The sequence below is a fragment of the Platichthys flesus genome, chromosome 7 (genome assembly GCF_949316205.1).
Source record: "Platichthys flesus chromosome 7, fPlaFle2.1, whole genome shotgun sequence".
NCBI classification, from domain to species: Eukaryota; Metazoa; Chordata; class Actinopteri; order Pleuronectiformes; family Pleuronectidae; genus Platichthys; species Platichthys flesus.
The window spans coordinates 20,068,163-20,081,836 of record NC_084951.1 but is presented as its reverse complement, the minus strand read 5'-3'; the positions used below and the strand labels follow the sequence as shown (position 1 = coordinate 20,081,836).

At 42.9% G+C, this 13,674-nt stretch overlaps 2 protein-coding genes across 2 annotated transcripts; both read left to right on the top strand.

Annotated features, from left to right (window-relative positions):
• Positions 1-1,919: 1,919 nt before the first annotated feature.
• trh (thyrotropin-releasing hormone) lies at positions 1,920-4,258 on the top strand. The gene is made up of 3 exons (XM_062391526.1): positions 1,920-2,013; positions 2,332-2,539; positions 2,984-4,258. Exons 2-3 carry the CDS (start codon positions 2,350-2,352, stop codon positions 3,601-3,603), a joined length of 810 nt encoding a protein of 269 aa, XP_062247510.1. The 5' UTR covers positions 1,920-2,013; positions 2,332-2,349; the 3' UTR covers positions 3,604-4,258.
• A 1,935-nt stretch (positions 4,259-6,193) lies between these two features.
• LOC133956461 (rabenosyn-5) lies at positions 6,194-13,597 on the top strand. Its single transcript, XM_062391524.1, has 12 exons — positions 6,194-6,286; positions 7,315-7,603; positions 7,864-7,998; positions 8,080-8,180; positions 8,304-8,349; positions 8,431-8,592; positions 8,696-8,958; positions 9,138-9,208; positions 9,304-9,390; positions 9,494-9,596; positions 9,917-10,021; positions 10,111-13,597. Exons 2-12 carry the CDS (start codon positions 7,441-7,443, stop codon positions 11,230-11,232), a joined length of 2,358 nt encoding a protein of 785 aa, XP_062247508.1. The 5' UTR covers positions 6,194-6,286; positions 7,315-7,440; the 3' UTR covers positions 11,233-13,597.
• The last annotated feature ends 77 nt before the right edge of the window (positions 13,598-13,674 follow it).

The window sequence follows — 13,674 nt, the reverse complement described above, 5'->3', positions numbered from 1 at the left end:
GTTCCTTTGGGCATGTCCTTACACACTTGGCCTAATAGGAGGGAGGGGACATGTAGCCTGAGTGACGGATGTAAGGAGGTAGTTTCCCACACAGATCGGACGCGTCTTAATTGTACCACTTTTACTTTCTGTGGTTGTCTGAGGGAATTCAGTGCAGAGAGAAGTCACTGTGGTCTCACAGGGAGATATTTTTCTGCCCTCACCTCTTCAAAATTGCGTGAGTGCTTAACTGAAAAGTGAATACTTTAACAAACCTCAAATCTATCTAATTCTATCTTCATTCTTTCATCAGAGGGAACGTAAGACAGGGATTTCTATTTTTATGTAGTTTTATGGCTATAGATGAGCTGAAGGTGTGCAAGGCCTCTGAATAAAAAATCATAAAGCATATTTATTAATAATTTCATCCAGCTCGGGAAGAGTCTGAACCGGCTTGAAGTATTGGACGTGACAGCACATTGAGAGGAAGTAATTACAACATTACACGGCCAATTCAATCCACGCTGGTATTCACCACTGACTGAGTGCGATTATGGGAGTTCATCCAGACTGTGGATTAAGGTACGAGACTCTGTAACAGTATAAGGGGTTAAAACTCTTAAAGGACTACTTCTTTAAAGTGAAATCATTTTAACTGAAAATCCTCAGTATTCATGACCGACTCTGTCATGACAGAAAAACCTTTGTGTTTACATCCACTTCTATGACTTCATGTGTTCTTGTGGAGGTCTCAACTTGATGCCGGCACATCTACCCATGCAAAGAAATAGACCGTTGGAAACAGATCTTTTTTTAGACGGTAGATCCAAGCAAATCCGATTGGATCTGGATGGAGCGAGAACACAGAGGAATTTAGTTGCTCTGTTTGTGTGGACTTTAAGATATCACTTGGGTTTCCTTAATATCTCCACCTTACTTCACCTGCAGGGATGCTGGAGCAGCATGAAGCAACATCTCAACAAACTGCATAAACTCTAATTAAACCATCTCTGGATTGGTAAATGCAAAATCCCTGCAGCCAAGCTAAGTCCAAGACATCATTTAAAATTCTAGTGGGGATCATAAAAGAATGAAATGTGAATAAATTGATGCACAATATACCTGGAATAATCTCATTTGATGCTTTGGTGCAGCCCCCAAAATAAGTCTGTTTTCAACACCGTGTGTCTTTAATGAGGATAAAGTGGAATTAAAAGATTTTAACAACCTTAAATATAATTGAGGGGGGAATTAAAGTGGGGAGCGGATGGTGATTGGTTTAAATATAGAAACTTGTAAAGACTTTAGCACGCTGCACTTTTTAAAAAGACCAACTCAAAATACCTCTTGCTCCCCTGAACGAAAGCTATATAAATGAAGCTGTTTTGCATCGTGACTAGGAAGCGCATAGTTTGTGCTCAGAGGAACCAACCATGTAGGTTCAACTCTCCCTCCTGAATGCTGTGGTACAACATATGAATGCATGTCTCTGCGGCCTGTAACGGGGTCCAAAGGGAGACCAGCTAACGTTTTCGGTGCATTGAAAAACAACAAGGGGAAAAAATCTTTAAACTCAAAATAATTTGGAAACTCATGGATTAATAGATTAGATTAGATTAGAAAACTTTATTTATCCCAACATGGGCAATGTCGTTCAATATGCACTCGTCTCGTACACTTACTTTCTGTGAATGAATTCATCTCATGCGGTCAATGTGTAGCGGAGCCAGCTGTCTATCTCATACTCAGCCCTTTATTTGTTTTTCAAATGACAAATTGGGCAGCAGCTCCTGTAGGGGGATCATTCAGTTGCGCACGACTTGCTGACATCATTGGGGGACGAGGGATCCTGAAAAATAACCCCAGCGTCAGTGTGACGGCAGTGAGCGGTGAGTATAAATGCTGGGACGGAAAGTTGTCTTCTCATACCTCCAGACTTGGCCTTTGAGGGTCATCAACCGCTGCGAGAAGCTGAGAGCAAAAGCACCATCACTGTGCGCACAACGGGGAACGAGCAGAACTTGGACCATTCAGGTAAGACTGGTTGATTCAGAGTAACTTCTTGAAAACAAGTAGGTAAGTAAGTTCTGCTTGATGATGTCTAGGTGGATCAATTGTTGTAAATTACTCGTTATTCAAAGGTCTGTTTGAGGTTCTGCAGCTTTAGGTTTTATATGCATATGAGAAATAAAGGACAGTAATTTACTTAAAGTAAAGCTGCCCACAGTAATCTACGGTTGGATAAATGATCTCTGGTCGTTTGACATTTGTTTAAAATAAATCTGCAGTTCAGCCGTTTGTTTCTAGGTCAGTTCACTTAAATTCCTGTCCTGCGATCTAATTCCTCCACAGACGACCATCCAATTTACCATGAAGTCGATATCCCTTCTCCTCCTGGCTTCTCTCGTGCTCTGCAACTTGGCGGTGTCTGGAGGACAGGGCATCCCCGCTGACGATGACACGGACCGGAGGACCATCGATGATATCCTCCTACAGGGAGCAGGGAGTCTCCTGATACGCTCCATCCTCAAAAAGATGCATGAGGAAGACAACAGAAACGGTGCGTAAAATGTCTACGGGATACATCTTGGATCAACTTGACACAAGACGCCGGATTTAATTTTATGCTACTTATAGCCATGGTGTTTAAAATATTAGATTTTCAGTTTATTTTATGTCAGTGATTATATTCCTACTATCTTTTCATAGATATTGAGGTTTTGTGCTTGAGGCAGTTCTGACCTTTACGCATACGGTTGGATGTGTCCAGTTTGATCATTTAAAATAAAGTTACAAATAAGGTTATAGATAAAGTTTTAAATTGTGTTTTACATCATGAAAATGGGAAAGAATATCCATCCAGTTTGATATGTTGCGTGGAATATGAACCACCACACAGATTTGTGCGCAATTTACGCACGGGGAATATTAACAGTACAGGGATAGGCAACTCAAAGTCTTGAGGCTTCTTGAAGTAGCTAATTTAATGTTGTATGTTCTCCAGAGGGATTTTCCTCTCAGCCAGAATGGGTGACAAAAAGACAGCATCCCGGTAAGAGATACAGCGACGACTTGGAGAAGCGGCAGCATCCGGGGAGGAGAGAGGAGGACGAGGACGATGAGTACATGGACGTTCAAAAGAGACAGCACCCGGGGAAACGCGACGATGAAACGCACGAGTACACGGAGTTCCAGAAAAGACAGCACCCAGGGAAGCGCTCCACGATGGGCTACATTTCTGACGAGCCCGTGGTCCTCCTGGAGAGCGAACTTTCTAAACGCCAGCACCCTGGCAAGCGCTACCTGCTGGTGCACAGCAAACGCCAGCACCCAGGCAAACGCCAGGGAGAGGTCGAGGAGGGAGACGTGAACTGGGACGCGGACGGAGACGAAGACCTCACGGAGTTGGAGAAGCGGCAACACCCCGGGAAACGGTTTTGGGATAACGCAAATCCGGATTTGGGCACAAACAGTCCGTGCGATGTTTTGGACCCTACGAGCTGCAGCAAGTCCAATCTGCTGCTCGACTTTTTAGACAACATCAACAAGAGCCACGCCGAGGAGAAGAGACAACACCCGGGGAAAAGGTTTGCACCAGAGCAGGATCTAGTGACAGAAGAGTAGAGAGTGAAGAAAACAACCTCTGCCGTGCTTAAACTGATGTATTGTAAACAAATCAATGTGAAAATCAAGTGACCATGATGAATTATTAAAGTTGGAAAAAAGAAATAACATCCTTTGACATTTTGTGCAGCTGTTTTTTTCATTTGGCAAATTACTGTATCATCATTGCAAAACATGAATCTGCTGTTTATTTACTTGGGGAGCTTGTGCGTAAGTAAGATTAATAATGACTTCTCACAAGAGCGAGTGTCCTATGTTCAATAAATCATAGTTATAATTAGAATTAGCGTTATTTTGTATTTTTTTAATTTGATGATGAAGTCAAGTCCAATATGGAAGCATTAGTCTACTGGCTTTTGCTACGTCGCCTCTGTGAGGCAACAGACGCTCGTCAGTACAGTTCATGCTTGAATCCAATCCAAGTGGCTGCGTTCACACTTAATGCATAGAAACCTCATTCCCTCACTGATTTGCTTCATTCTTTTGTACTTATGTCAAATATAACGAGTACCCTGAGCGAATAAATTGTGCCAGTTATTATTTTTCTACATATTCTTGCATGGATTCAGTTTATTTAACCTAATGTTGTAAATTGGAAGAAAAAGAAACTACCACCAATGTTTCTGTTGAACAATAAAGTGAATTGGTCAAAATGTATTGCTTGCTTTGTTTGCAGTAAGTGCACTCCTCACTGAGCGAAAATCTTTTAAACTGCTAATTCAACCCAACTTAGTCTAATTAGTGTGTACGTCCCAACAAAGCATTGGCCCTGACTTTGCCTCAGTGAGAATGATTAATGCAGTTGAGTTAGAAGAGTGTCAGGTATCCTCCTCTCTGTAATTGGGCTTATTCCATCAGAGGCTCCGGAGCAGCTGTCCAAGGGCCTGATCAATATGCAGATTATTCATGAGCCATGTGAGCTAGAGATGGAGATCAAATGGTGGAGATACTCCAATGAAACACACACTCACAGAGAAGAAGGAAGGGATTTCCAACTGTTGTGGTTTACAAACTCTGGAAAACGGAGCAAAGTCTGCACTTGTGAGCACCAATCACAGGTACTGGTCTCAATGAGGACACAAGGTTTTAGAGTTCAATCAAAGACTGATTGGTCCTTTTCAACCTGTTTAGTATATGAATCACTATTCAAGGCATAAAAGTTTTGATTTTGCAACAAAGAAGCAAGATTTAAAAATGTTTTAGCTATAGATCCACATTTTGCATTCACCTCAACTTTCGGTCATGAGCAACTCCTGAGATTTATGGTCCTGATACTGCAGACTTAGACAATTGATATTATCCTACCGATTTAATTTGCTCGTGACTGGAACAACCCACTAGGGCATGATGACCTTTGGGCCCTTATTGGCCCTGTTTTTCTCCTCTTCTATTCTATATCAAGCTGCCTTGTGCCCATTCACTTAAGTGCACTGGGGCATCTTAACTTCAAAATATGCACAGAGAGACTGACAAAAATCATTGTATTCAGCAACCACTCACCAGAATCTGCGGTAGTGATCAGGAGATGTAGCCACGGAAGCCAGGTCCCGTTGACACACGTAATTGACCAATCATGAGCCATGTCTCAACTGTCAATCATGATGTTTCCCCCCAGTTTTTAGAGAAAATAACTAGTTAAAAAACAAACTTACTGGAAAACATTCACACTTGAACATACATCAGTGAGGTAAGAACGACCTAAAATGACAGAAACCATCTTTAAAAAAAAACACGTACTTGGACTTTTTAGTTTGGTCCATGTCCCATCTGCTCACATGGAGGAGGAGGGAATTATAGTTTATACTGCTGCCCGACAACAGAAGGAGATTGAGGTATATCGTCCATCTTTATGTACAGTCTGTCTCTGTGTCCCAATTGGGTTGCTTAGAATGCAAAGGCAGAACCGAATGAGACGGTCAGGCCTTTGGATGATTTCTGTGATGATTACAGGGACGTTGTATAGCCCTGCTGTAGTGTGCAGGATGCTGGGAATTATCTGTGCATGTTTTAGATTAGATTAGATTCAACTTTATTGTCATTGCACAGTACAAGTACTTATACAATGAAATGCAGTTTAGCGTCTAACCAGAAGTGCAAAAAAAGGAGTTAAAGTGCAGAGTATTGTGCGAATATGAAATGTAAATAAATAAGATATGTACAGTAGCAAATATATATGGAATAATACAGTATTGACAGGTATTGTATGATACCGTTTGATATTGACAGGTATTGTATGATACCTGGCAATGTGACGTGATGGAGAAATGCACAGTGCAGGGTTGAAATTCAACGTTGAGCGTGTGCTGCATTCCATACATCTTAAAATAGAGTTTCGAATGATTTTTAATAGCGCTTAATTTACGTAATTTTTTTTTTAGTTCCCAAAATTCCCGAGCTCAATATTCCCATGGAAAGTTTCCGGAAATTTACCGGAAATTGTCCGCCCCTTTGCAACCCTAGTCACAAGTGGCTGACAGACTCCAGCGATGGATATGAGCTGACACCGTTTGATCCAGGGTTGTGGGGACATGTTGTTGTGCGTTTGGTTTGGTTTGTCCCTCGTATCGTCCCGTACAGCCAGGAAGGTTGGTCACATGACCAGGCTGCTGCTGCTGCTACAGCTGGAGTTCGAGCTGTCACACAAACCAAACTAACAACAACACAGCGGCGGTGGGACACGTCTGTGAGTAGAAACGATCCATCGGGTCGGTAACTCCGAGGGTTTCGGATTTGTGGAGCTGGAAGCGGCTTGCGTTCCGCAGAGAAACGGTAGAAACGGTGGCTACAGAACGCGATAGCTGCTGCTAGCATGGTCCTGCTAACGGTACATTGTTGTCCAGTAGCAAGGCGGCTAACGTTACATAAATATTGAACACTATCACCTCAGATGTACACATCACACATAACAACAAGGCACTCGCTATAGCTGCTTGTGTGGTTGTGATTGTGTAGATCAAACGAGTTGTCAATGTGTATGAACTGCTAGGTAACGTTAGCCGCCCTAAAACCTGAAATAAGTTCATTATAATGGAGAAGTTTTAATCTACATCAAGTCAGTGTAACATGTTTATGTGTGTGATTCGTGTTAAAGCTGCTGTGATATCAGCTCCTTCGCTGTTATCCAAAATAAAAGACATGCAGCTTTCTACAAGTGGGACACATTACATTTTACCACAGTTAGGATCCTAGCACATGGTTTACAGAGGAATCTGAACAGTGTTTATACCAAATAGCTATTTCTAATCCTTGAATTTCACAAGCCTTAATATTTAGAAGTGCCTCTTATATTTTAGTATGATTCTCAGTTTGTCTTTGCATTGAAGTGTGTTTTTAATGGTTTGGCATTAAAGACCAAAAGCTCCCAATCAGAGTGTAGATCTGTGTTGGCTTTAGCACAAATATTAAATATCTAAATGAAATGCATGTCATTAATGGATCCAGTTCGGGTGTGGCAATAAAACAATAGAAGTAATTATCGCTATATAAATGTCCTCAATAGCAATATAATAAAGCCCAATATATATTGTATCAGTTATGCAATCTCAGTGAGGAGGTATAACACTTAATTGATCTACCTTCTATCTATCTATCTATCTATCTATCTATCTATCTATCTATGTAGGAGCAAAAAATCAGTCTTTAAACTTTGCTGTGAGGTTTATCCTGACAATTATTGTTACTGACTGACTCCATGTTTGTCTCGTTCTTCAGTGTCCTGGGATTGTCTGCGGCGTGATGGAGCTGCTATGGGGTGGGTCGTACACCCTGTGACATGGAGGCCATAGCAGGATCCTCCCACCACGCACCTCTTCTCTGACAACACAGTCAACCGCCATCATGGCCTCCAGCTACCCTCCCCCCTTTGAGGGCACAGGTGAGGTGAAGGAGGGCTTTCTTTGCCCTCTGTGCCTGAAAGACCTTCAGTCGTTCTACCAACTCCAAGACCACTACGAAGAGGAGCACTCCGGGGACGACCGCCATGTGAGGGGGCAGCTCAAAAGTGAGTCTTCTATATTTTGGAAAAGTAATGCAGATTAAACCCAGTCACAGATTTTTATGCTCTCCAATGTTGAATGTGAGTTTATGTTATGGCTGATTAGTTTAGATCCAAAGACACTGCAGTACAGAAGTCACTGCACCATTGTAAACTATCGCCAGGATGAACTGGCAGAATGGATGAATCGCCGTTAGTGTACAGTGTTTAAAAATCCTGTCTGCTTTTTCTTTTAATGGAATCTCTCTCAATGTCTTTGTTCACAGATTTGGTTCAAAAGGCAAAGAAAGCCAAAGACAAGCTCCTAAAGAGGGATGGTGATGACAGAGCGGATACAGGCAGTTATGAGTCCTTCTACTACGGTGGAGTGGACCCTTACATGTGGGAGCCTCAGGAACTGGGTATGACGATAGTAACTTAATAAAAATAAGCGTTTACCAGATTTCTTATACTGACAATAACTGTTCCTTTTCCTTTTGTAGGAGCAGCTAGAAGTCATCTGGATTTATTCAAAAAACACCGGGCAGCCAGGATAGACCATTATGTGATTGAGGTCAACAAGCTCATCATCAGACTGGAGAAGGTGTGTTTAAAGTAGCAATTCACAGCTCATTTAAACCATTACGTTCTTCCTGTGGTTGTCGATATAAGACCTGAACACAGGCTCCACTGTGCTTCCCATTTATCATGAAAACTGTCGTTTCAGTTGACATCGTTTGACAGGATCAACTCAGATGCTGCCAAAATCCGAGGTCTGTCCGCATGCACGAGTCCTCTCAGTATATGTTAATATATATTACAGTAAACTAATGAATGTTTATCCTCCTTTATAGCCATTGAGAAGTCTGTAGTTTCATGGGTGAGCGACTCAGACGTCCCGTTTTGTCCAGACTGTGGAAACAAGTTCAACATTCGGAACAGGCGGCACCACTGTCGTCTCTGTGGGTCCATCATGTGTAGAAAGTGCATGGACTTTGTCCCCTTACCTTTAGCCCGTATGTATGAACTAAATATTACAGTAACTCTTCATACGTCTTGATGAAGTTATGTTTTCCAATTGAGTCTCGTTGCTGTGAGTTGTTTGCTCTTTCATCACAGAAAAGCTGATTAGTGGGACGCGAGAAGCCCTGTGTGTTCACGGGAGCCCCAGTCACTCCCAGTCTCCCCCTGCAGGAGGTGGCAGCAGTAGCATGGGCTCCAGGAGAGGTAGCATCAGCAGCCTGAGCAGCGTGACCTCCATGCTGGAGGAGAAGGACGACGAGAAGATCCGCTGCTGCCACCACTGTATGGACACACTGATGAAGATACAGCATAAACTGGAGGAGAAGGACCACACGCCTGACATAGTGAAACTTTATGAGGTTAGTTAATACAACCTAAAAAGGATTATTTCAGAACTCACTATCTGCCTCTTGTACAGGTCCCAGTTGTTGATTCTTCAAGCAGTCTTGAGTTTACTCTGCTGTATCCGTCCCACCATGCACTGTTTGTCTTTTGGGGTTTCCTGTTGTTCACTTGCTGTAAACTTTCTTCCTGTCAGAGGCTGAGGATGTGCATGGACAAAGTGGATGAAAGGGCTCCAGAATACATCCGGATGGCAGAGTCGCTCAAGTAAGCCTTATATAAATTAGTTATTTTAATAATGATAGAAATCAGCCTTTGTTTCATAGACTGTTTTTATTTCTTACTGTGATATTCTTTAACAGTGCCGGTGAAACTACATACAACCTTGACACTGCCGCTGGACTCCGACTGGAAGTACAGAAATACTATGAACTCATCGATGCGTTAAGGTACAAGCAATTTTCTGAACTGCTGTTTCTAAAAATGAATATGACTTCTTTATCATGTTTATCACATATGGAGTTTGACAAGATTAACTTGTTTTATTGTCAGTAAGAGGATTTTAACACTAGGAGTTAAAGATGATCCACAACCACGTCCTAAGGCTCTGCAGCTGCAGAAGATGATTCGATACACAGCCACACTATTTGTTCAGGTGAGACCATGTACAGAAAGGGTGAAACATACATTCACACACACTAGATACTGAACCTATTAGGTGGTAGGTGTTTTTTACAGCTGTTATTTAAATTCAGTTTTTCTGAAATTAAAGTATAAAACATATAAACAGTTGGAAATAATAGTGAAAACAAATCACTTCCCTCAGAGAAACAAAAGTCTAAAATCTGAATGGGATTACACTGCATCTTTCAAGCATTCAGTTACATTTACGCAGTATTTCTACTTCAAATGTGTTTTGACCTTGATTCTTCCTTTCACTGAAATCCCTCATTCTTTGTGTCCTCCCGGTTTCAGGAGAAGCTGTTAGGCCTCATGTCTTTACCCACTAAGGAGAAATATGAAGAGCTGAAAGAAAAGAAGAAACAAGAACAAGAGAAGAGACTCCAACAAGAGAGACTGGTGAGATGATGTACCGAAACTTCTGTTTTGATATTTTCTGTCAATCAGTTTCTGAAAGTTTGTTCTTTTTTTGCATTCTTGCTCAACAGGCATCCCAGGAGACCCTGAAGAGGAGGCAGGAGTCTGAGAGAAACCGTCCACCCGTCAGTACCAACGGGGAGCTGCCACAAGCCCCGAGAGCGCTGCGCATGACCAAAGCTGCCGGCTGGTTGCCCTCCGCAGACTCTGGCCATACGCGCAGTGAGTTCGAAGACCCCCTCCTACAGCAGATCGAGAACATTCAGTCGTTCCTCCGTCAAGCACGAGAGGCCCAGAGGGCAGACGAGGTTGCCATGTTAGAAGAGAACCTGCGTCAGCTGCAGGACGAATACGACCAGCAGCAGACCAGTCTGGCCATCGCTCTTTCCCAGAAGCTGGCTAAAGAGGAGAGCTTGCAGCAGGGGGAGTTCCATCGCCTTGAGGCCTGGGAACGGGAGGAAAGGGAGGAAAAGGAGGAACGGGAACACTGGGGCCCTGCTGTGAGCTCAGCTCAGTCGTCCTTCACCATGGAGAGGTCTCTAGATATCAGCCCAGTGGTCGTCTTCCAGGGAGAGCAAGACACTGCAGCAGAGGAGCTGACTCCTAAAGCCGAGAGGAGCCCTGCGGCTCTAAGAGCGTTTCCTGCTCTCACAATCCAGGAGGAGTCGCCTCCTCGTCTGAGGAGCTTAGGGGGACACATAACTCCCCCTGGTGGTGAAGGGCAGAATAGCACCTCCCTTAACCCTTTTGAGGAGGAGGATTCTACTCCCACTGAGGAGGATCCCAACAATCCTTTCTCAGAAGATATCAAGAGGGAACACAAAGACGTACCCAACGGGAAGAAAGAATACAACCCTTTTGATGAAGATGTCGAGGAGGACTCTCGGGCCGACCCCGCGGCCAGGAACCCCTTTGAGGAGGATGACAACACCGATACTCGTAACCCTTTCATGGAGGCCTCTGGCAATTCCCCAGGAGTATCAACCAATCCCTTTGACGGGGTAGATGAAGGCGAGGCTTTGCCCGATTTGGACATGATAGAGGAGGAACTTCTGCTGCAGCAGATCGACAACATAAGGGCCTACATTTTTGATGCCAAGCTCAGCGGGCGCCTCGACGAGGTGGAGCTCCTGTCAGAGAATCTGAGAGAGCTACAGCACACCCTACAGGAGCAGAAGAAAAAGAAGCACTGACAACTTTTCTTAAAAATCCCCCTGATCACCTGCTACTTACCAAGTCCTGCAAGGCTAGTTCACTTTACATGACTAATGAGCCCGCTGAGTTTAGTACGGGTGAATTCTGCAAGAAAGATTAGGTCTGTCCCAAAATAACACGTACTAGAGACAAGTGGTCTGGAATGATTCATTTTCAAACACCTTTCTAAACCACTTATTCTGCACAGAGGTCTGGAGCCAATCCCAGCATGCACAGTTTCTAAGCACCACAAGTAAAACATGTCTATTTCTACAGGCAGCGTTGCCGATCTCCAGCTGCATCAGTGCAAGCATGAACAATAGAAGATGGAAGAATGCCACTGTAAAGAGTGTTGTAATGGGACCAATGGCTGGTCCTTTGAGTTGTGTCTGACTGTGGTCTTGTGGAAATCAGCATGTGTGATTTGGCTTCCTCTGCCAGAAGCTACGAATGAAGACATAACAAGGTAACATGGCGACGGTCGACCAAACTTGCCATGGGATGGAATGATGCATAAAATCCATTATTCATCATTTCAAGAGTTTTTCTTCCAAGGAAATTGAGTGGCAGTATAAAAAAGTGTCAAAATTGATGAACCATAACCTGAGATTTTATTTTCCCTCTCGGTCAAAACCTATTGCTTGCATTACCCACAGTGCAATTCAGCTCTCCACAGGTCAGTTAGATATATGGATGTTTTATACTCGATGCGGCTGATGAGGCTTTGAACGAAGAAGATTCATTTTTTTGTCTTCAGCGAATTGCCGAACATTCTTCATCGGCCCAAATCTACATCCGATTTTTCTCTGCAGCCACTTTAGATTTTAAACAACTGCTCGTCACATACAGACTCCCCCTTAGAGCTGTGAAACTGTCCCGTGAAAAATCAACTGTTCGTTTAATTTATGCCAAAGAACTGAACCACGACTGCTGTAACTGGAACATGAACTATTCCTATAACATCTCTTTCTTTAGTGAGACACAAAATGAAATAGACTTTTGAGACTGTTTGGGGGCGATTTGGTTTTTGAAAGAGCCTGATCATTAAATAAATTAAGATATTTATATTTTTAATCACAGGCTCAAATTAATAATGCCATCTCACCACTTGCGACCCGGCAGTGGCTGTTGCAGAATCGATGGCTCTTTGCTCATATATTTGAAAGGGGGATTAAATCTCTATTTTACAGAATTAGGCAACTTTGGTTGCTTGTCAAATATGTTGACGTATCTGAGAGTGAGAGCGTTAACCACGAATCACACTGATACTAACTACTGGTTTGTTTGCAGAACATAATGAGAAAGGGTTTTGTTCCAGCAGCGTATTATTTCAGTTTCCGTTTTTTCTTTTAAACAACAAATTAATTCATCACATCACTGTTCCTGTTCTGCATGGTTGACTTGATCGAGGAGATTAAACTCAGTGTTTTGTGCGTCTGGTTACTGTCTCAGTCAGCTTTGACAGTTGAGACGTTTATTCTTAAAAGTTGCGTCGTATTTGCCACAGTGAGCCAAGTGAACTAAAGTTTTTCCACGTTGTATTGTGCGCCCCCTGCTGGTTGTGATCTCGATGTTTACAGTGGCTGCCCCTGATCTGAGCGAGGATCAGGGGTTGCATGATTTGTGCGTTTGTGAGTCTCTGAAGTGCTGTTTGATTCTGGTCTTTCTATCGAGCTTGTTGCCAAGCTTGTCTTCCTGCTTTTTGTTTTTTTGTTTTCACATTGGACAAATCGATCGGTTTGACACGCCGCTCTTGTTCCGTGCTGTTGGATAAGATCTGTTTGTAAGGCATGTGATTCGTTCGCTTGTTTCATCTCAGACGTCCAGTCAAAGTTCGTCCAGCCGGCTTGTTTCAGCACTCACCATGTACATACTTAACACTACTTTCTAACACACATCATAGGCAACCATTACGACAACGAACAAGGCACAAGATTTCACTAAAATTGCAGAGTGTACAAAAATGTAACGACTAAATACTTTGGTCAGGGCTACATCTTAGACATATTTACACTACATGAATGCCAGCAAGTATTATCACTCAGTCAGTGCTGCTACATATGTCCCTAGGTGAATCTTTCCTGTCACTCACTGTCTGTATTTCTCTTCATAGACCCGAGCGTTTGTGTTGCCTGTTAATCTCACACTGCTCATCAGGAGATCGTGAGCAAAACGATTAGCGATGGGCTGAAGAACTCGAGGAGCAGCTTCTTAATTTGTTGACTTTAGCTTGGGAAGTACTTTGACTAACGCTGCTGTATTTAAAAAAACTAACTACAAACTTCTGGACCCGCGCAGACGTCTCTGTATTAACTTTAGGAAACTCCATCCCAGCACCAATAAAAAAGAAAGTTGTCTACAGTATATGATGTTTGTATTTCTCCTTCTTTCATAAATGCTTTGATCCTTTTCTGATCACTCACTTATATTACTCAGTAATC

Bases quoted from the DNA above. Each gene is read 5' to 3' on its own strand.
- LOC133956461 (XM_062391524.1), top strand. From the start codon at position 7,441: ATGGCCTCCAGCTACCCTCCCCCCTTTGAGGGCACAGGTGAGGTGAAG. The intron at 8,181-8,303 runs GTGTGTTTAAAG...CTGTCGTTTCAG, and splicing joins TCATCATCAGACTGGAGAAG to TTGACATCGTTTGACAGGAT. The intron at 8,350-8,430 runs GTCTGTCCGCAT...CCTCCTTTATAG, and splicing joins AGATGCTGCCAAAATCCGAG to CCATTGAGAAGTCTGTAGTT.
- trh (XM_062391526.1), top strand. From the start codon at position 2,350: ATGAAGTCGATATCCCTTCTCCTCCTGGCTTCTCTCGTGCTCTGCAAC. The intron at 2,540-2,983 runs GTGCGTAAAATG...TATGTTCTCCAG, and splicing joins TGAGGAAGACAACAGAAACG to AGGGATTTTCCTCTCAGCCA.